The sequence below is a fragment of the Leuciscus leuciscus genome (genome assembly GCF_965113295.1).
Source record: "Leuciscus leuciscus genome assembly, chromosome: 7".
Classification (NCBI taxonomy): Eukaryota; Metazoa; Chordata; class Actinopteri; order Cypriniformes; family Leuciscidae; genus Leuciscus; species Leuciscus leuciscus.
The window spans coordinates 2,670,030-2,694,015 of NC_138731.1; the positions used below are offsets into that span (position 1 = coordinate 2,670,030).

General features: G+C 37.8%; 1 protein-coding gene and 1 long non-coding RNA gene across 2 annotated transcripts in view; one reads left to right on the forward strand and one right to left on the reverse strand.

Annotated features, from left to right (window-relative positions):
* Positions 1 to 9,686: 9,686 nt before the first annotated feature.
* Positions 9,687 to 23,986, reverse strand: part of crfb1 (cytokine receptor family member b1) — a 37,363-nt gene continuing 23,063 nt past the window's right edge. The window contains exons 8-10 of the mRNA XM_082176178.1: positions 22,309 to 22,433; positions 15,036 to 15,212; positions 9,687 to 12,145 (exon numbers count right to left, since the gene is read on the reverse strand). Of these exons, the coding sequence (XP_082032304.1) occupies positions 11,570 to 12,145; positions 15,036 to 15,212; positions 22,309 to 22,433 (878 nt within the window). The 3' untranslated portion in view covers positions 9,687 to 11,569. The remainder of the gene's footprint in view (positions 12,146 to 15,035; positions 15,213 to 22,308; positions 22,434 to 23,986) is intronic.
* On the forward strand, positions 19,716 to 21,856 carry LOC309503562. The gene is made up of 2 exons (XR_014207731.1): positions 19,716 to 20,398; positions 20,454 to 21,856. It is a non-coding gene; the product is annotated as an uncharacterized lncRNA (long non-coding RNA).

The following is a 23,986-nucleotide window of genomic DNA, read 5'->3' on the forward strand; positions in this document are numbered from 1 at the left end:
ACAACAACTGTGTTTCCAACTGTGAACCAATTAAATATATTTATAAAACGGTTAGTTCCAATCCTTGATTCTGATTGGTCAATAGCTGTGCTTTATTCATATATATATATATTTATTTATTTATTTTGTCCTTGCATTCTTTCTTGTGGCACAGTGACACACCTGAATGAAAGGCTAATTATTGGTGTGAACCTCTCAGGTGTGAATCACTCAATATTCATGATGGTGTTGAATCGTTTACGCCCACTCGCATATTGCCTTTCCAAACAAAAAGTGTCTTACAAAATTTAAATCAATGTATTGTTTTATGTGAATGATTAGACAGGATGATTTTCACATCATTTTGAAGAAAAAACTCATTATTCAGAAGTCTTGTGGACACATATTTAGTGTGTTTTGTGGCCTTATTTCAGAAACTTTCATTTTTAGTTTTTTCAATAACCATGCATAAACATTATTCTTTCAAAAATACAAACATGTACATACATGTTGCTCACATATTATGGTAGCCCTGTTTGTGCTAAATAGAGTGTAATTACACCTTTGCCATTAATATGTTTATAAGCAACTGAAAAAAGCACAAATGTCAGGGCATGTCAGAACATCTCAAGGACGCCAAAAACACCTCAGACCCCAGAGGGTTAACATCCACCTAATAGATGTTCAATAGTTATCGACAAGTAGACCCTAGTGGTAGACCCTATCTAGACCTGGAGTAGTGCCAGAAGTCCAGTAATGTTTAGTTGCAAAGGCTGTGTTTAAGGCACATTAAAGGAGATATTCCAATTAGGTCACTGTAAATGTTGTCCTATCCCTGCCTCTAAATTGAACCCTACCCTTAACTTATCCCTGAAATCAGAGGTAAACAATAGGTGAATGATACTGATATAGAAGCACCTAACCCTGGTTGTAAGCCTAAACTTGACATAAACTCTAATCGTGTCCCTCAAATCTGATTGGTTGATTGGAATGTTGTTCCAGAATCATCAAAGATGTTGATCCATGAACATGTTGTACTAGATGAAATCGCGTTCAGCACTCCAGTTAGGGTCAGAAATGTAGGTAAGACGTCAGTTTGTATTTGTCAATATCAAAAGTTGTCACAGTTGTCCGTCTGCTAATGTGGGATCTTCCAATGTGGACTTAATTTTAGTTTTTCCAAAGCGGGTGGAAGTACTCCTCCAGAGGTAACTCAGCCCTCCCTTGAGGAAGGGATCGATGTAAAAGTAGATATTTCTGGTGCAGACCTGAGTTCTGAACAATTAAAAGAACAGTTTTTATTTTTAAATCAGCAGGATTTTTACTTGAAGAACATGATTAGGCTCAGGCTTCATTAATTGTTCATTAGATTCCTACAGGTCAGACAGAACAAGTTTGAGAGTGCCATCAGATTCCATCCCATTTGTATCAGGAAGTTTGTACATTGCCCCAGGATATGTTGGAGGTTTGGTATCATTCATAAGAGCTGTAGCCCATGGGCCTCAACAATAGTTTTGGTAAAGAAGAAAAACAGGGATCTCCATTTTCTTTTTTAGATTACAGCAAACTGAGCAAGTTAACACAGTGTTAATTGTGTCAGCTATTTTCAATTTTAGTCTTAGTCCTGTGTTAAATGTCCTTGTTAGTTTGAAACATTTAGTCAACCTTATCCTATATTTTTTGGTCAAGTTTTAGCCGACTAAAAGTCTCTGCATAGTTTAAGTTAAAAAAACTAAACTAAAGTATTTTTTAGTCCAGTTTGTCCAGGCTATCCATTAATCTATGGCCTCCTCTTTCTGTTCCTGTGAGTCTGGGTTGTACTTTATAGTTGGCCTCTCCTTTTTTCTGGGTGGTTGCTTTGCTTTGCTGTAGCTCTATCTGAAATCTAGAGCAGAAAAAGTACAATGATGTCTGGGACAAATGCAAAATCAGGTAACCCAAGTGTTGCACTAGAAGTCAATAAATGCTATGATTTTAACTTAATAACCCAAATCTTTGCATCCAAGCAACTTTTTTTTTATAACCCTTTATACAATAGAAACTGCTTCAAAATCAGCTTCCCACTATTTACAGGAAAGTACTAGATTCAATTATTCAATTCTGGCGTAAAGAGGCGGTAGCAAGATAATAGCAACTGTAATGATAAATGTGTAAATGTCATGCTTTATGAAATAAGTTTAATTCAGCTTTAACCAGCCCTACTAAAAACAGCAGTTGCAACGTCGTTATTTAGCTCAAGGCAGTTCAATATTGATTCAATTCAGTTCAGTAACAGTGTTGATGTTGGAAACTTCAATTTTGACAGAAAAAGAACAACATAGAATCAAAACTAGGTGGTATTACACTTACAAATATTGAAGTTTATCCTGCATAAAGTTCTTGTAGACAGTTGTTTTCTATAACATTAATATGTTGGTTTTTATAGCATTGAATGAATGAATGAATGAGGCATTTATATAGCGCTTTCATATGTACTACTGTACACCCAAAGCAATCATGATTTACAATCATATCAGGGGATCTCTCCTCAACCACCACCAGTGTGCAGCATCCACTTGGATGATGCATTAATGATCCTGAATTAAATTAATTTTGATGGTAATCTGAACTGTAGACACTAGGTGGTGCTCTTGGGTATTTTTGCTGCTCAACAACCGCACAGTAAAGAAAGATGGTTCGATTCTAAAGTTAGATTTTTTTTTTTTTTTATCTTATCCAACAATAAAAATTAAACTTAGAAAATAAAGGAAATTAAATTATGAATTGACACACTTATGATGACTGTTGAACGGTCAGGATAATTACCTCCTACTGCTATGGGTCACAATTAGTTGCTATCTATGCTAATCTATCGCTGTCTGTGAATGAACAGCATATTGCAATGGATTGTAACAAAAAATTAAGATTTTTGGTTAGTTTTTAACTACATTTTCTCTTCTTTTTTCATCAACAATATTGTATTCTGATGTAGTCACTGTTAGCGTTTAATGATCTACGTGACATCACTGTCTCGTCTAGACATAAAGGTTGGCAATGAATAGTATTCGTCATTATTTTCGTTAACAAAATTCACACTAGTAACACATAAATGCAGAGTTTAGCTCCAAACCAGATAAAAACCTGCTTATAGCTTTCTAGTAATCCTGAAGACATTGATTAGCATTTTCAGGAGTGTTTGATTAGAGATTGATTAGAGATTTGATTAGTGGCCCTCCAAGTTGCCAATCTCTGCTCTGCCCCATATAGAAGAGTCACTCTTTTCTAAATCTTATTTTTCCCACAACTTTGGATGTTTGCAAATGATTATTGACAGGTTATTGACATCTTTATTGACAAATCTTGAGCTTGTTTTTCAGTGGTTGGCAAAGCTTAAGTCTAATAAGACTCTTATTTTAGTCTAGTGTCCAGTATTTAGGGCACATCGTTTCGGATGAGGGAGTGACCTTGTTACAGGATAATGTGCAAGCACTGGCTGATTGGCCTCATCTTTAGACTGTGAGAGGTAAGATTATTATTGGATTTAGCTCAATATAACCATCAGTTTATAAGAATTCTTCTAAAATAGCAGCTCCTTTACAGGCACGTTTGATCGGCCACCCCAAGGTCTTCCGGAGGGCTGAATCTGTTTTAGGGGAATTGACATCTGCATGTGAGCAGGCATTCTTGCAACTGAAGCTGGCACTGCAGCAAGCTCTTGACTTGGCTTTTGCAAACTGGACTGGATAGATTGGAGTAATCATGGGTTGCAGGATGATAGCAAAAGAGTTATAGCCAATGGTAGTTGAAACCTGCATTCTTCTGAGTAGAACTGTTAAAATGATAGTCTGTTAAAACTTAAGTTGTTTGCCTTAAAGGTGCTATATGTAAGTTTTTCACTTTTCTAAAGCATAAAAATACCACAATATGTTTGCAGATATTTAGGAAAAATGCTAAGTTCACATACTAGTTTCTCTGAAAAACAATCCTACAGCCAATTATTTTACTTTGTTTTTTATTTTAAATGTGCATTCCATGTTGGAATGCCTGTCTTTGTTTTGGTCTGTGTGAGTCCGCCCGCTGCCAGTTTACCCAATAGTATTTCAACACCCCAGGTTGCCAGTTGGAGGAAAACACTACGTATTGCAGCAATGGAAACCACCGAACAAACTTGGTCAGAGAATTGCAGATTATACCTGGCTTAAAAAAACTCAGAATCCATTTAAAAATCTCTATGAACATATACAAATGTGTATAAATCAACTCCTCAACTTACAGTGTATAAGTCTTTTCGGCTTTCATTGTCAATACGCTGATTTCACGCAGCCGCCATTTTGAAATTGAAAGCGAGGCTCCGGTGGGAAGAAACCCGGAAGTATTGCCTTGAATCACAGGAGAGTTGCGAATGCGATGGCGTATTGTTGAGTACCAGGCTGTACATCCTATCAACGGAAAGAGAGTGATACAAATATATCCTTTCATCGCTTTCCGGGTGACCCAAAAGCCTGTCGAGAGTGAATTGTGAAAATAAGAAGGGATATTGGACCTCATTTTCAGGTAAACGAAATAACTTTAGTTAGCTAACGCTATCTTTCCAAGTTACACACGTTTTGGATGGCAATTAACAAACTAATTAACTGATTCTCTCACAAGATTACAGACAACATGAGAGTATGCTACAAACATTTTACTCAGGACTGCATTGTTCTTTCGCTCACGGGTTTACATAGACTGAAACGGGGAAGTGTGCTGACTTTGTTTACATTGTGCCGTGAACTCAAGCCCAGGAAGACACTTCAGTGAAATCAAGGGTGCGTTAACTTGTTTGATGACATAATCTGAATAATCTTAAAAAGATTAGGATTTTATGTTATGAGAACGTTTCTTTTAATTACCAAAATATATACTATTGTTTTTTACGAGGGCCATTTAAACCTCTCTGAATGTGATAGTTGGCTACTGTAATGTTTTATCATATTACAAATACTCTTGTTACCTAACCAAACTGACATTTTTTAATCTCCTTTTAACTCTCCATCAGCCTAGGAACCGATTCTATAGACCCCAACAACGTGACAAGGAGGCGAGGGTTCCTGGGCCTATCACCTGTAGGAAGCGCCAGTGTCAGGGACTCTCCACCTTCTTTAAAAACACGGATAAATGACCCAGTGCAAAGGATTAGGGTGGAGAGGATATTTCCATTCACCGATGCGTTGGGCGCAGGCCCGTCTGTCGTCGGGGAGGCCCTCGTGCGGGTCCTTCTTTATGACCTGCATGACAGGAATGACAGAATCTCCATTGAAAGCCTGAAACTAGCTACTCCTCCTATGCTGCCGAAGTTGGTTGGGTGCCGGACAACCACAGAGTTCTGCAAAGACCTGGCAGAAAGAAAAGGCTCTGGGTACCCACATACATTTGCCTGGACAGTGGAACTGGCACAATCGGCAGGCCACGATGTCCACAACTACCTTGAGGTAGGTCTCTCAGGCTTCAAGTTCTTCCTGGCGTTCATCTACTAGGCTGCACAAAGAAACCTGAAGGTCAAATGGGACAAAAAAAGACTATACTGAGCTCTGCAAGGCCACAGAGACACAGGCAGCTGCGATCGTCTGCGACATCTGGACAGTGGGATGCCGTGGATGGAGGTGGTTGGTCTGATGAGGAAGTAGACCTGGTTAGAGGCAGGCCTGCAAGAACCTTCAAAGCATTCAGAAGCAAGAGGCAGTTACTCCCTTCAGTAAGTGTTTCCTTTTTTTGGAATTTATATATTTATTAAAAAAAATCGTCAGCACATTAATAATGTCTTCCACTTAACTTCCATTTCCCTTTGTCAGCACATCACTAATGTCTGCCTTTTATTGCAGGTCGTCCGGAAGACTTGGCACTTACCTTGTTCCTGTCGCAACACACTTACCTCAATGTTACTGAGGAGCCTGGTTACAATCATGTTTTTTTCTGTGTTTTTTATTGACAATTTCAAGTTTCTTTTGTGACAATTATTGTTCTTAAAACATGTTCAGTAAAGTTTGATGTGTGGCAAACCTTCCTGCTCTCGTCTGTACGTCCCTCCCACCCACTGGTGGATGTTTACAGATACTTCTAAGTTGAGAGTAGGCAAGCAGGGAGTGTTTGCAATGACTGACTTGAATTGAAATGAATTGTCTTCCAAAGGCAATTATATCAGTGATGCTGTGTTACATAACTCCCTTGGCCACGGTGAGCTTAGTAGATTGACATTCCCTCATGGCCTTTTCCATGTTCTTTGCATTATCCCTTAGAATAAAGGTACACTTTTTCTTTCGGGATTCCCTATGCTCAAAACATGTCGCTGAATGCAGCAGCAAGAGCGATGTGTGACCCTGAAAACTCTTGAAACTGCTCATATACGGCCAAAGAAACATACGAAGTCCACTTAAAGCTACAATATGTTTTTTTGTGTTTTATTTGCCGCTAGGGGTCACTAACCTCTTACAATAACAAAGGCGTTGGTTGCTTATGCACAAGCATTAAGTGGAATTATGGATCTTGTCGTCAAGTTGATGGATCTAATAATGTTTATGGATGAGTGAATACATTGATGTGTTTAACATGACTGTGGTGTGAAGCAGGGCGCGATTGCTAATCAGAGACAGATAACAGCGCCACAGGCGAGTCCTGCGGATATAAAGGGATAAGGACAATTAATACTACCGAACTACACGCAAGTGCTTTATTACTACTCACACTGGTCAGTTTATTAGATGAATTAAACTTGTGAGGTAACGCAGCGATGTTTCACTTGGTCTAACAGTTACACTATCACACTAAACTGCATTTGAGTGTGTTGAATGTTATTCTATATGTTAGTTTGTTGGCTGTATGTATTAAAACGAGGGTAACACGGATATGACGCTATTGACTGGCGACTCCTTACACGTCCCGGTTCCTTAGTTAAAATCGCAATTTTCTCACGATTTACAAATAGTTGTAAGCATTTGGGATATTGTAAGTAATCAACTGAACAAAATATATAACACTGGCCTAGTGGTTTTTGGATATTTTACTGCAAAAATCGTACATAGTGCACCTTTAAGTCTAAAGCGCAACTTATGCGAATAATGACGTTGCCCTATTAAACATCGTATACATTTTTTAATATTTCTTATTACTTACAAAGCACTAAATGGTTTAGCTCTGCAGTACAAGCGAGCTCTTAACGCATTATAGTCCTTCACGTCTATCTCAAAATTCTGGCCAGTTGATAATACCTAGAATATCAAAATCGAAAATTCCTATAACACCTGATGTATTCGTTACATCATAAGAAGAATGGCGTCTACGCTAATATTAGTCTCTCTGTTTATCCGAGGTTTACCGTAGTCAGCCGGATCCGGGCCGTATCCAGATCAGATGGAGGACCTGCTCCTAGACACGACCACAACGCATCCCTTAAGTGTCAGCAGAGGTTGTGCCAACTAGACTCTCCCCTGTGAAGGCCTCATCGACACGACAGCCATCGGCACTGATCCTCACCAAACTCGTCTCCATACCGGCGTGACTCCGATCTTCAACCAGATGAACTGGATAATATTCTGATTGTTCCAATCCAATCTGACCTCTGACCTGTAACGCTGCCTAAATCATAATCACACACTGTTCGCTCGTTGGCCAGAGGAGAACTGAGCGACTGAGTCTGGGTTCTCCCAAGGTTTTTTCTCCATTCTGTCACTGATGGAGTTATGCTTGCTTAGTTGGGGACATTTAATATTCAACAATAATATTGATCTGCCTGCATTGACATTATTATATGAGAACTGAACTGAGCTGGACGATGACAATGTTTTCTCCAGAGCGGCTATATACAGTCGTGGTCAGAATTGATGGCACCCCTGATAAATATGATAAAAAATGGCTGTAAAAAATTAATCTGCATTGTTTATCATTTTGATCTTTCATTCAAAAAATGCACAAAAATCTAACCTTTCATTGAAGTAAAAGAATTGAAATTGGGGGGTAAATCACATTATGAAATAAATGTTTTTCTCCAAAACCCGCTGGCCATAATTGTTGGCACCCCTAGAATTTTTTATGAGAAAAATATCTCTGAAGTATATTCCCATTAATATTGACTTTTTTTAGCACACCAGGGTGACTAGGAACATGAAATTGTCCAGCTATGACTTCTTGTTTCACAGGAGTTTAAATATGAGGAAACACAAAGGCCAAATTCCCTGAATCAAACGTCACAATGAGTAAAACCAAAGAATATAGTTCTGATGTCCAGCAAAAGATTGTTGAGCTTCACAAAATAGAAAGTGGCTGTAAGAAAATATCTAAAGAATTGAAAATCCCCATTTTGACCATCAGGGCAATAATTAAGAAGTTATAATCAACTAAAGATATTACGAATCTGCCAGGAAGAGGACGTGTGTCTATATTGTCTTAACGGACGGTGAGGAGGGAAGTTTGAGTGGCCAAAGACTCTCCAAGGATCACAGATGGAGAATTGCAGAGATTACTTGAGTCTTGGGGTCAGAAATCCTAAAAAAAAATTCTCAAACAACCTCTACATCTCCACATGTTGTTTGGGAGGGTTTCAAGAAAAATCCTCCTCGCTCCTCCAAAAATAAACTCCAGCATATTCAGTGGTCAGACACGACTGGATCTTCAAAAGGGACCGGATTCTGTGGTCAGATCAAACAAAAACAAAGGGCTTTTTGGCAGCAAACCCAGCAGATGTGTTCAGTGCAAACAGGGATGAAGAGTCCCCCATGCCTACGGTTAAATACACTGCTGGATCTCATATGTTGTGGACCTATTTGCTGGAGGTCCTGGACTTCTTGTTCAGAAACATGGTATTATGGATTCAAATACCAACAGATAAAAATTCAAAACCTGACGGCCTCTGCTAGAAATCTTATAATGGGCCGTGGTTGGATCTTCCATCAGGACAACGGTCCAAAACAAACATCAGAATCAACACAAAAATGGGTCACTGAGCAGAAAATGAAGCTTCTGCCATGAGCATCCCAGTCCCTGACCTGAACCCTATAGAAGATGAGTGGAGTGAACTGAAGAGAAGAAGCACCAACATGAACTTGTGAATCTGAAGGATCTGGAGAGATTCTGTATGGAGGAATGATCTCTGGTCAGGTGTTCTCCAAACTCATCAGGCATTATAGGAGAAGACTCAGAGCAGTTATCTTGGCAAAAGGAGGTTGCAAAAAGTATTTAATAACAGGGTGCCAACAATTATGGCCAGCGGGTTTTGAAGAAAAACATTTATTTCATAATGTGATTTCCCCCCCACTTTCAATTCTTTTACTTCAATGAAAGGTTCGATTTTTGTGAATTTTTTGAATGAAAGATCAAAAGGATAAACAATGCAGATTTATTTTTTTACAGCCAATTTTTGTCATATTTATCAGGGGTGCCATTAATTTTGACCACGACTATGTAAATTAACCAAATTAATAACTTTTTTACAACAGTAATGAACCATCGCTGAACTTACTAAAGCTAGACTATGACGCTATTTTATTATAGAAACAAACTTTGTTGTATTATTTTCGTGTCATCACTGTAAAGCTGCTTTGAAACATTCTGTATAGTAATAGTGCTAAATAGAGGTTGTGAAGCCCTGAACTATCTCTCTCATAAAGTCAGTCTCCTGCTTCCTCCTAGTGTGTAACCTGCACTGAAGTCACTGAATATCCACCAAACTAACACACAGACTGTTTCTCAACACCAAGTATTTATACAAAACTTTTTTTTTATTGAACAGTGATATTAAATGTAAAAAAATAGCACTTATAGAAGTATAAGACATTTGTACAATAGGAAATATAAAAGCCAACAATTAAGTCAAAAAGTAGGCAACAAAACCAGTGCGCTAGTCCGTCATTTAAATTAAATTAAATATAAAATGATAAAACTTTACCTTGTTCCAAATCTCATCATGTTGACTGTGGTCAAATACTGGATTCATGAGATCAGAGATTGACAGTATCTCATGTTATATCAACCTCACAAACTTCAAAAAAGTTGGACCACATTTTCAAATAGACTCTATTTTTATATATAAACCACAGATTTTATATTAAACACTATATTCTGACACAACAACAGTAGTACCGTATCCTTCTGAATATAAGACAATGTTTTTTTTCTTAGAAATACATGTCAATAATACGCCGGCAACAATAGGTGGCGCCAGACACGTGTTAAACCAAGAAATACGCTGTGTCAGAGTGTAATGTTAGAAGATGGTGAGTCTTAAAACGGTATCTCAAAACTACAGTAAGAGTTCACCTCTACTGTGGATGAAATGCTGGTAGGCTACATGGTTTTCACTATGAGATGGATAGTAGCCTGGTTAAAACCAGACCATTCTCAGTAGTAACTGAGTTATGGTCTGGCAAAGCTTCAATAATAACTCATTTCCAAAGGGGCGTCACCAACAGACGTCGCTCTAATGCCTCTGGGTGCAACTGGATAGACCTAAAACCAATCAGAGCGATCGTCACCGTGTAAAGCCCGCCTCCACGTTTCTGATTGGAAATGGGCTTGAATGGGCTCTTTGCCAGACTACTGTAGAGCAAATCTAAATTTGCCGGAAGTTTGTCTGGGTTTCCCCAGGCTAGATGGATAGCCTAATTGTTATATACTTCAGACGGGCTACAGGCTGTTTATGGTATGCCAAAAAGTGTTTATTTTTAAATGTTAGAAAATTAGAAAAATTGGGGCATTTTACCAGTATTTATCATACGTTCATTACAAAAATATGCAATATGAAAAATATTTTCTTTATAAAAATGTGGTCTTCAAAAACTCTTTTTCCAAAAGGTAGCCCACATCTTGAAAAAAGGGGGTCATCTTATATTCGGAACAATACGGTATTTTCACAATTATAGTGGCCAATCAGTTTCGAGGACCAGACCTATAAATATACAACATCCCTTCACAAAATAAAACCCTAAGCTCTTCCATTTCTTGCTCATTGACTTGCAGTGTATTACCAGTGTTATCACCATGTTGCTGCATCTGTCTCTTCATTTAATTCTGATAGTTTCCATGATTTAGGCACACCTTCACTTAAGTATGCAATGGTAATAACAATCATATGCTTCATTCTATGATAAGTTCATTAAAGCAACACTAAGGAACTTTTCCTCTGCGGTCCCCCTACAGGTTGGAAGCGGAACTGTCCATTACCGCTGTCGTAAATGATTTCTCCGCCCGCAGTCGACCGTCACACACGCGCTCGCTGTTATCCAGCACCGGCTGTGGAATGAACGATGTCAAGGTAGAGTATGATGCATACTTTCATGAAAGTATGATGTATTGCGACATCAGAAATGAAGAAAAACTAAATAATGACTATTGTAACACTTGACGTAAAGCAAGTCAAAGTTGTAGTTTTCTCATGTCTCATTCGAACTACAGAAACGCGACCCGATCTGGCAGTCGTGCGGTTATAGCAGATATAGAGCTGCAAAGCGGAGCCAGAAGTGCCGTTCACACTGTTACCACTTGATGAACCACTGATACCATTTTGGAAACATTATTTTAAGGTAAAAAATGTTCCTTAGTGTTGCTTTAAATTCTGCAAGTCTTCAGATAAATATTCTCATCTTCACCGTGTTAAATAGTCTGTGTCACAATCCGTCTCTTCTGACGAGGACCTCTGTAGTTCACTAATGTTTCCAGTGTGGGTCGCCATATATCCTGACGGCGAGTCCTCTTCCACACCGGCTCTCATGTCTGTCGGTGTGGCTTCCAGTAGGAGCTCCTCCTCTTCCTCTTCCTCAGTGTGTTCCTCCAGCACAGAGTCGTCAGATGTAGATAATCCCAGCACTGACTCCAGTAGCAGAGGTTCACACACCTCATCCTCCGGTGGTTCCAGAGCCCTCAGAGTGACTGAAAACAAGTTGATGTTCCCTGAAGCGTCTTCATTCCCCTTTGCTTCTGAATGAGTTTGTCTATGTCTGCTATCTTCGAACACTGATCTGAGTGCATGTACACACTCGGGTTCATCATGATGGACTTCTTCCCTTGCCTGTCCAGAAAAGTGCTGTGATCTCCCGTGCAAAGTTGACACTACAGCCTTCTCTTTGCTTTTATGAGTGTCCGAACCGCTGTCATCGATTACACACCCGGTGTAGGTGCCTTTGTGCTCTTCCTCGTAGTCTTCCTCATCATCTGTGTCGGCCTGTGAGAACAACAGTGCAGGAGCGGTCAATAAACATGTCCCACGGTGGCAGCAGCAACAACAGTGAAATAAGATCACATGATTCATCTGTCAATCAGGTGCATGTAAAAGTGTGTTCGTTACTATAGCAACAGTGGTCTCCGGCGTATGTTCAGTAGATTTTATTTAGCATGTTAACTTATATCCCACTTTATTTTTTACTGGCACTTTTCTTTTCATACTGTTTTAATCCCTCATTTCTTTCTCACTTGCCCTTCTTTGTCTTTTCTCTTCTTAAACCTGGACTTACTTTTCAAAATTAGTAACAAAACAATCATTTTTGGCAACAGGAATTAGTATGTTTGCTTTGCATAACGTCAAGCACACAATTTATGAGATTAATATCATGTTTTGCTCCAAAATCACTGTATATATTGTATATATACCCGTCAGTCGTGTTTGAAGTAACTAGTTTCTGTGGTCCATGTCACTTCCTATCACAGAGCGAGACACAACATATGAAGACTTCAGATGCAAAATGCCATCTGAGATTTCCTTCTAGAATGATCATTTTTATCAAGCTTGTATGTTTGTGTTCACTTATTTCACTTTAATGGCAATGAAAATTACCTATTAATTGTCATTAAAGTGAAATTACTGAACTTAAATGAGTAGGGCTGGGTATTGACACAAATTTCACAATTCGATTCGATTTCGATTCACAAGTTTGCAATTCGATTCGATTTCGATTACGATTCGATTCAATATTGATTATTTTGGATATCAGGGACAATACATGGCAAATTTTCTCAAGGAAAACAAATCTCTTCACTAATGCTGTAAACTATGGGAGTCAGTGGTAGCCTATAGGCTTCATTAGCCTACTATCATATTGAAGGTAAAAATGAACTGATTTGTATACAAACACTTAAAATACACTTATTTATTTTTATAATAATAAAGTTATATGAAATTATATAAAAAATTTAAATGGTGGCTGTCATAAAAACCTGCCAGATTTATTCAAACATGCATTAAATATTGAAGAACATTAAAAATGATAATGAATATGTAATATGGTGCATATATTTAGCAGAATGCTCCTCTCTAGAGGTAATATTTCTCGCTGACTGATGAGTTTATGGCCACTGGATATGGTTTTTCTGAGGTAAATGTGACGTTACATGACATTGTTTACAAGCTGTTTTACTAACATCTTTCCACGGTTGAAACACTGTTTGAGCGACTCCATGTCACATGATACGGACTTCGATAAGTTGTACTCTATCTTTAACACACTTTCAGAAGCTCATTCATGTTTATCTCGCGCTGTAACTGGTGTTATTAAGGCGGAAGAGAAGATCATGTGCTTCTCTAGAGATGAGCCAGAGCGATCTCACGCCACAGCGCCGACACGGTTTTTATGTTTTTGAATTTCGTAAGAAAACGGACGTAATTTGAAATCTGAGACTTTGTTTCATATCAATAGTAACAAAGCACAAAGATTATTGTGAGTTATTGGATGGGATGCAGCGCTACAATGTTACATTCATTCATCAACTGAAAACAGGATGACTAATCAATTCCTGGGATTTAAGAATCGATATCGGTTTGTAAAAATGAGAATCGATTAAAATCGAGAAATCTATATTTTTTACCCAGCCCTAATATATATACAAGCTTGATAAAAATACTAATTTTAGAAGAAAATTTCAGATGGCACTTAGAGGCTTTTGCATCTGAAGTCTTCATATATAATAAAATTCTGTACTGTGATACAGGCTATGTTGATTAACGATGCATTATAATATACATCATTCTTATGAAAGCCATTCTTATGTCTTGAAGAACACAGATAAACACAGATCATCACAGTCGTGTTCATGTCTTCATGTTTCTCTAGTCTAACGGTCTCTATCTGCATGTTGTTCAGCTGTAGTGATCAGGGTTAGAAATGAACACCTCCAAAATGCGGGTATAAATCAACAGTGGCAGAGTAACGCTGGCAAATGTGGCGTGAATCTTTTATTGTGTTTCCTCACTTTGCTGGGGAAGTTCGTGTAAACCAGATTTAGCTCTAATAATGATCATCATGATGTATTAAATCCAGTGTATTGCACAGAATCTGCTCATATCTGCTTACTTGAACACACACGTCACTACACTACACATAACAGCGCTTGATCATCTGCATTGAAGCAACAGTGAAGATTAAACAGCATTTGATTAACAGAAAAGACATTGTTATCTTCATCATCCTTCATGTTTCTGATGTTCTGTGTGCTGTATTACATCTGTCCACCTAAAACACATGTGTGGTGATGAAGAGGAAGAGGAAGAGGAGATGCTGGATCACACCACACACACACACACAAACATGATGTCTATACACAAGCTCTGACAAAGTTAATCTGGTTTATTTCTCTTTTTTTGGCCGGTAACTTAGCCAAATTGGCCGGTGAGTGAGAAAGTTCATTTCAAACCCTGATTGTAACGTCATAAGTTTTAAGTTTTGAGATTAAAATAAGTTTAGCTCCGGCTACCAGTGTGAATGAAAGAGAAATTACACGAGAGTGTTTAGTTCTCCATATTGCTAACAACGTCTCATTTTGGGTAATAATAATAATAATAATAATAATACTAAAGTACTTTGCTGAATAACTACTCAAGTTACTACATTACAAACTACTTATTTACTCCTACTCGAGTCATATTATTTCCAGTACTTCTACTTGTCCTCAGTAAATGATCATGCTCTCTCCACCACTGCACGGCTCCAGCAAATGAAGGACTCGACCTGTAAACTGTGATTAACTGATCAGATCATCTGCATTATGGACACAGCCTGATGGAAATCTCACAGAATATTAAAGGCACAAATTTCACAATCCATGACAATAAAAACCCAGACCTGGTTGGCGTAGTTCTCCTCATGTCGGCTGATCCCTGAATCCTCCACCACATTCAGTGGGTTGTTGGCTTTGCTGGGATAGTTTTTAGATGAACTGTTTAACTGAGCCTCAGTTGATGACACCCTCTCACATGTCGTCTCTTCAGGAATCAGATAGTGGGCTTGAACCAAGTTACTCTAAATGAGAAAAAACAACAGAGAGAAAGAGATGAACAATCATTATAAGTGGCAGGAGGACACATGAGATTCAGCTCTACTAGTCGAAGGTTTCTTTCACAAGAGAGACTGGAGTGTTGAGATCAGCGAGACACCTTGTGTCACTTCTGAGCAATCTTCAAGGAACAGTTAACACTAGAAGTGCCATGGCGGTCATTTTGACCGTTTTGAATTTTATATCTGCAATAACTTTGTTGAAAAAATAAATAACATCCTGCTGGTACCTGACTTTTCCTAAAAGTGTCTGTATTTTCATTTAAAATGTTTTTCATATAAATTACACACAAGGCAAAAAAACAAATGAACATATTTACCTATTTCGGCCATAGACTGTCAAATTGACCGTACTGAATTTCGCGGTATTATTATACATATTAGGGATGTCCCGATACCACTTTTTCACTTCTGATTCGATACCGATGCCGCAGCTTTGGCTATTTGCCGATACCGATATCAATCCGATATTTTTATTTTATTCTTGAACTAATACTACTAATAATAAAATATAATGGAAGCACTTTACTCAATTAGCCACATAAAAACATCTCACTCAAATGGAGAACAAATACTTCTCCAGTATATCCACAACAACAGTTGATAATGAAAGACTGCCACCCTTTATTCAAAAGGCCTTGAGATATGTTTGGTAACCTGAATGAATTTAAAATTAATTTGCTATATTTTAGATCAATATATTTGTTTCCTTAAAATTTAAATTAACTTGAACTTTATTCTCATCTGAATTATAAATAATTTATTTCTGTATAAAATAATACTACTTTTAAAAACACATTTGATTTTCTTTTTTAATCAATGTAGAATGTGTAACTTAAAAATAAAAAGATTAGTCTGTTTTAGGACAAGAAATGAAAACCAATGCAATATGATGAATGTCCAAAAGATGAGATCATTTTTGCTTTTAAACTGTGTGTGTGTGTGTGTGTGTGTGTGTGTGTGTGTGTGTGTGTGTGTGTGTGTGTGTGTGTGTGTGTGTGTGTGATTTTGGTTGGGTGACAGTTACAGTTTGACAAGAGTTTACAGTTTGACAAAAGCACAATGTTGTGTTTTACACAAATATAAGTAGGCTAAACACTTTTTGCAGGTTTAACCCCCTGAGGTCTACGGTATCGCCGGCGATACCAGCTCGCTTTTTTTTTTATCAGTGTAAAAGAAACTCATAAATACTCTGTTGACTTTGATTTTCCATAGGAGTTTCATACATCAATCGATTCTGTTAAATGTGTATTATTTTTGTGTATACTCACAATAAAAACAAAGTGTTGTGCTTTTTGCCAAATAAAGAAAAATAAACACGAAGCGAGTTCTGTCTTCTCTCTGCCAGTGAAGTCCATTCTGAAACGCGTCCGAAAATGAACAATAACTGAGCGAATACTCAGTCAAACAGACATACAGACACACAGGCATGAAGCTTGAATTCTCTTCTTTTAAATGAAGTAATTTATATAAAAAACAAATATTCTCATCTTGTGAAATCTGTATTAAAAGAGAGCGATTCCAGTCGAGCTCATTACAGCTAATTCAAATGTAATGTGACTCCGCCCACGGAGAGCGCACGCTATTCAAACGCAAATGGCTGAGGCAATCCTGTGAACGCCCCCATATCAGCTCGAGAAAACACACAAGTTTATTCAGATCATTACTTGTTTACACCGTCTTGCAGCGCTGTGAGGAATAATACTAATGGAAAATGTCCCTCAGAAGTGCGGGTATATCGAGGAGCGAGCTGAGGAATACTGTAGTACGTTTTTTTTCCTTCTCACGTGAATCGGGTTTCTGTTTATGAATGAATGAACGGCAGAGATGTGCTGTTTACCACAGCTCGCAAAAAGACAGTTTAAATTTAAATCGCGTGTGTGAATGAATGATGATGTTTTAGTAGGGGTGTGACGAGATTAAAACGCGACGAGATTTCTCGTCGAGGTGAAACTTTGTCTTGTGAGTTGTTGTGATGTCAGTGATGGAGCGTGAGGGTGAAATTAGTATTGAAGATGCCCCTGCCACTTTTAAATCATTTGTGTGCCGGGCCAATCACACACACACACACACACACACACACACACACACACACACACACACACACACACACACACACACACACACACACACACACACACACACACACACACACACACACACACACACACACACACACGCTCACTCGGGCACGCACACTCACTGTTGCTCGCACTCTCACACACTCTCGCTCGCACTCAACCCGTCGTGGAGGACCGTTAAAATTAAACATGCTAGTCTTTCTGTCGTGATGTCCTGAAGCATCGCAGACGCGTAGGTTATCGCCCACTATGACACACTATACAAAATGAAACGATCGAATCTTGCGTCCCGACGCCCGTTGTCCGAATCTCCACGAAACGGATCGTGCCAAAATCGTGCTAAAATAGTGTAATCTGAACCAGGCAGGTATTAAAACATTTGACCTATCACGCAAAGAACCTATTAAAGCACTAAGACATGGGAACAGTATAGCTAACATTCACATATCACAAGTCATATCGACATCGCAATATTAAACAATGTTATCGCACATCGCAGCTTTTCCTCATATCGTGCAGCCCTGCCCAAAGGTCTCAACTGCTGCCAGAAATCGTCGACATGCTTATATTCTTGAAAAAGAACATTACCATAATCTTAGGCTGTTCTGTGTAGTTCATTTATCTCTTTTTCATGCTTGAAGAAAAAATTTGTTTCTGTTTGAACTTGTAGTTTTGAGAGAGCAGTACTTTGATTATGGATACACACTTACTGTTTGCATTTAAAGTGTTATTTCAGTTATTTATATTTATTTTATTTATACTGTTTTATTTTTTTATGTTCGATTTGTGGAAAGGAGTTAGATTTCTCATGTGAAATCGTACAGGGGAGAAGCCAGACGGTAGAGTTTATAGCAATGTCCTTTACTGCATAGAATTCATTCAAATAGAAGTAAAATAACATTCATTACAAGTTGATTTCAAAATGCACCTAAATTGTTTTGCATTTTGTGATTTTCAGTTGAATAAAATACTATTTTCCATTCATATATTTCATCATTGAGGATTTCTTAAAAATTGTGTAAAAATCTCGTCGTCTCGTTCTCGTGAACCCAATCTCGTGTCTCGTCACACCCCTATGTTTTAGCAAACTGTATTGCTATACTGAGATGAGTAAAAATGTAGGCTATTTGTATAAGCAACATATTAAACTGCAAATTAACATTTATATGCCCTAATATTTCATAAAAACAACGTTACAGTCAGGCGAAATATGAAAGACAACATTTTGTTGACTAGATTTGGGTACAGTTTTTACTGTAGAATATACTGCCACATCAAATAAGCTTTTGTTTAGCAATTTCTATATATATAAAATACTATTTTTGTCAAAAATAAAGTCATCAACTAAGAGGTTAGCTGTTCCAATGTTGACTATATTAAAACTAATGAATACATAGATAAAATGTAGGCCTATAATCTTTTTTTTTTACAAAGAAAGAGTACACTTGAAATATTGTTGAAATTGTAATTATTGTTGTAATTGTAACCTTTTTAATAAAATAGCAAAACATATTTACAAGATAGATGTAAGCATAATCTTAAATGGTCAATATAAGTCTTCTTCTAAATATATCTTTTGTCCTTGCATTGTGGCTCAGTCAGTGTCACACCTGAGTGAATGGCTCATCATTATGCAGAGTGGGTGGGACATTGTATTCTAAGGTGTAAACCACTCCTCGTTCACGCCCCCCTCGCATATTGGCTTTCCAAGCAAAACCTGTTTTACATCAATTTAAATCAATGTATGGTTTTATGTGAACGATAAAGCAAGACTATTTTCACATCATTTTGAAGCCAGAACTCAAAGCGACAACATCCATATACATGCATGGTGATCACATATTATGGTAGGCCTGTTTGTGATATATAGAGTGAATTTACACCTTTGCCATTAACATGTTTATAAATAACTGAAAAAAGCACAAATGTCAGAGCATGTCAGAACACCTCCAGGGCCCAGAAAACTGCTCAGACTCCAGAGGGTTAATGATGTCCTGTATGAAAATGATGGAGTATGTTTCCACTGTTCGATCGTGCCCGTGCCTCTCCTCTGACACACACACACACACACACATTCCAGCATTGCAATCTTGATATCGCAGCCTGTTCATTTTGCTGCATTCACACCAAACGCGAATAGAGCGTCAAATTCGCGTCTATCGCGTCTAGTTCGATGCTTGAACAGTTTGAATCCATTCGCGCGTCCAAAGCGAATAGGACGCGCCGCGCGCGTATAATGATAAAGCGAGCATTTGAAGCGAGCATTTGAAGCGATATAGACGCGCGTTCAGAGCTAAGGCGGGGCTACAGATTAGGTGTCCCTAAAGAACCTGCATATGTCTATGCGCGTATCTAACAGTATCGTTAGTTCCGTATTACATTAATGTGCACGCGAGTTTTATTTATTTTTATACCGTGTATTCTCTGTGTAAATCCATGCACCGAACGTACGTTCAGTACGAATACATGTACCGTTCCACCCCTAATAGGTATTGTATCGGATAATTTTTTTTCTCCCCTCCGATATCCGATCTAGCGTTTTGGGCCAGTATCGGCACGATACCGATGCCGTGGATCGGATTGGGACATCCCTGATACATATACCAATATACACAACAATAAAATGTGGTGAAAAATACACAAAACATATTCCACAACAAATCATTTAAATGTAATGATATTCAGAACAGAACAAGAATGAAAAAATAACTATAAACAAGCCAAAATGAAATTCTTTATAAGCGAAAGTTAAAGTAAGCGGCGTTGGGCTCTCGTAACTCTCTAATTAGAATCAAAATGTTTCAACATTTGTGATGTATTTGGATGGTAAACTATCCTTTATTATAGGCTTTGTACTTCATTCACGTTCCAATATCGACGGAAAAAATCATCCTCTTCACACGCGCAAAAATGGTACGAATTGTACTACTGACTATATAAACAGAGCAGTGGAATTTTTATATGTTAGGTTGACTATTTTATTATTATATTTTATTATGGCTATAATGAACAGGCTGTGATGTCAAGATTGCAATGCTGGAATATGGTGTGTGTGTGTGTGTGTGTGTGTGTGTGTGTGTGTGTGTGTGTGTGTGTGTGTGTGTGTGTGTGTGTGTGTGTGTGTAAGGCGGGGGCGCGATCGAACAGTGGAAACATGAAAGCATAGGCTACTCCGTCATTTTGTTCAGGACATCTACGGATATTATTTATTTATAAATGTATCATTAAACTTGTTTAAATGTACAGTTTGGTGTTGTTTTGTTTTTAAAAGATATCCTAATACAATAAATGCATTAATCTCTCAATTTGGTATTTATCATTAAAGATATAGAGTTTGGAATCTAGTGGTCAAAATGGCCGCTTGCGGCAGTTCTAGTAGTTATGGAATTCTGGCACTTCTAGTGTTAATGGGCTTCCTCTAGTCTGGGGTGTGTTCCCCCAAAACATCATTAGCAAACTATAGCCTCGTTACCAACACAGCTCAACACTTCAGTTTAAACCACAGCTCCAACATTCACCAACAGCAGAGCAAAGAGGTGTGCTTGATACTGCAGCTCCCAACTTCTGATTAGAAGCTTCATTCTATTATTATTAATAATAATAATAATAATAATAATAATAATATTATTATTTAGGGATGCACGATATATCAGTATCGGCCGATATATGTTCATTTTTTATGTTACCGTTATTAACCATATATATTAAAGCCAATAAATAATGGATTATTTCAGATGCGCTCTGTTCAACATTATGGTTTTGAATTGCTTGATATATATTTGGAATCACTTTGAAAAGGAAAAGTCATATAGTTAAGTCATATGTGTGACCCTGGACCACAAAACCAGTCACAAGGGTCAATTATTTGAAAATGAGATTTATACATCATCTGAAAGCTGAATAAATAAGCTTTCCATTGATGTGTGGTTTGTTAGGATAGGACAATAGTTGGCCAGGATACGACTATTGAACATCTGGAATCTGAGGGAGCAAAAAAATCTAAACACTGAGAAAATCTCCTTTAAAGTTGTGCATTAATGTTGGCGATTGTGCTGCACTCACTCACACAAATACATGTTTTATATATTTACAGTAGGAAATTTACAAAATATCTTCATGGAACATGATCTTTACTCAATATCCTAATGATTTTTGCCATTAAAGAAAACTAGATAATTTTGACCCATACAGTGTATTGTTGGCTATTGCCACAGATATACCCGTGCGACTCGAGACTGGTGACGTGATCCAGGGTCACATATAGGCTACATAAAAATGAAAACACTACTGTAAAAGAAAGTTGTAAATTCTCTGCACGTCTTTTAGCCGTTGTTACGGGAAGAGCGCATCTAGAATCTTATATTACTTCATCAATATTGTTTATTTAAAAAATTGTACTATTGTCCGTGCAAAGGGTAAACCATTTAATTTATTCACGACACGTGCATTTTGATTCTTTATATGCAAGTGATGTTGTCCAATGACTGGTTTGCATTATTTTATTTATTTGTAGGGCAATATATATATATTTTTTTTTTGAAAGTTGGCCATAGGAGTAAAACCATTATTTTAAATCTCACACAGGTTCACTATAGGCTACTGTCCTGTGCATGTCTGATTCACGATGAAGAGCTGAATGGCTTTTAATTGCAAGACTTTTGTTTTTGAAACAAGCTCTAAAAATTATCTAAAAATTGGGATTTAGAGTTATCAGCTGTCAAATATAGAGAATTACCCTTATCGGCCAGAACTTTCATATTAGTAATATTCAATAGTAGTTCAATAGTAATATTATTGACTTGACTGAACTGAGCTGGACGATGACATCACTGTTTTCTGCAGAGCTGCTTTATAGATGAAATGAACTCATTCCAATCATAACCATTTCTTAAATCAGAAGTGCTGCCAGGCGAGAGAAACTAATGATGTAAATGAAAATGTACAAGAGATTCCTGATGCAGATTAGCACATTAGGCTCTTACCAGTGATTTAGGAAGAGGGGTCTTCAGCTTACAGAGAAACCCAGCGTAAACCAGACTCAACACCAGCAGAAGCACAGCTACACTTGGCACTGACACTCCCAGTGTCCAGCTCATTAAATACAGCCCTGCAGAGACACAAACATCACTATCACTATCACAGTCATTATAGAAGAAAACTACTGCAGCTCTACTGCATTTAGGACAGATTGTTCTTCTGGACAAGACTCCACGGCAGCCCACAGAATCATGTGACCCTGGACCACAAAACCAGTCACATGGGTCAATTCTTTGAGATTTATACATCACTTGAAAGTGCTTTCCAGTGATGTGTGGTTTGTTAGGATAGGACAATATTTGGCCGAGATACGACTATTGAACATCTGGAATCTGACGGTGCAAACAAATCTAAAAATTGAGAAAATCTCCTTTAAGTTGTTCATTTATGTTGACGACTGTGCAGCATTCACTCACACAAATACATGTTTTATATATTTACAAAAAATATCTTCATGGAACATGATCTTTATTTAATATCCTAATGATTTTTTAGTCCAGTCATTTTATGAAAAAAGGTTGAACAAATTGCAACAGAAGCAAACTCAACTGATTTTGTATCCTCAATATGTCCTGAGTAAGGGAAAAAAAGTCCAGAAGAATCCCATTAGGAGAAAGTTTAGAAAAAGACCCAAATATCGCCTTTTCATACGCCTATTCATTATTTATCTCACGTGAATAGGGTAAAATTTTTAAAGGAACCGTATGTAAGATTGTGGCCAAAACTGGTACTGCAATCACTTTCAAATGACTGTAGAGCGGTGTATCCCCTCCCCCTCCCCCCGACTCCAGGTTGCCAGATAGGCTGCAGGATCCAGCAGGAACAAAGTTTTTTTCTGTTAATTATGTTTATGCTCCATGAGAGATATTTTGTGTATTTCGGATTCATAATGAGGTCTTTTGGGTTTCGTAACGTTAGACATGTTTTATCCGACACGTTTGTAGCTGCAGCTGTGGTAACTAGAGCAGAGCTGGCAACCCGGATGCCGAAACACTACTGACTTCGTGATTGGTAGATAGGTGGAGGGTGGAGCATCAGGCCAAAACACAAGATGACAACATCAACATCAGTTGAGGGCTGCAACTTCACTTTTATAATAACAATATCCTGGCCGGACTACTGTTGTCAGTGATATAAGTATTTTAAATGAACATGATTTCTTAATGTCTAGTGACATATCAGGGCCATTTTATGATTAATTGAAATACATTTCTTACATACGGTTCCTTTAACCTTTAGATATCATCATGAAATTTACTGAGTTGATTACTTACATCAAGACAAACAAAAAATGTATTACAAGTTTTTTGAAATTGATTGTTAACATGGACAAACGGTGCATAATCTAATTACGTATGAGCTAATTTGCATAAATACCACAACAGATCTAAACATTGGGTATAGCCAGGTGAACATGTGTTGTTGAATCTTGTTGACATATAACAGTAAAAGACTAAATGTTAAGGTCTGAATGGAACCCATTTAGGCTACCCATGAGCATTAATACACAGAGACAGGAAGAAGTACTTTAGAAACCAGCCTTTATTCATTATTATAGCAGAGATTGGGTTTGGGTCTGGGTCCGTGGGACTGTTTCTGGGGATTCACTTTTTATTTTACCTA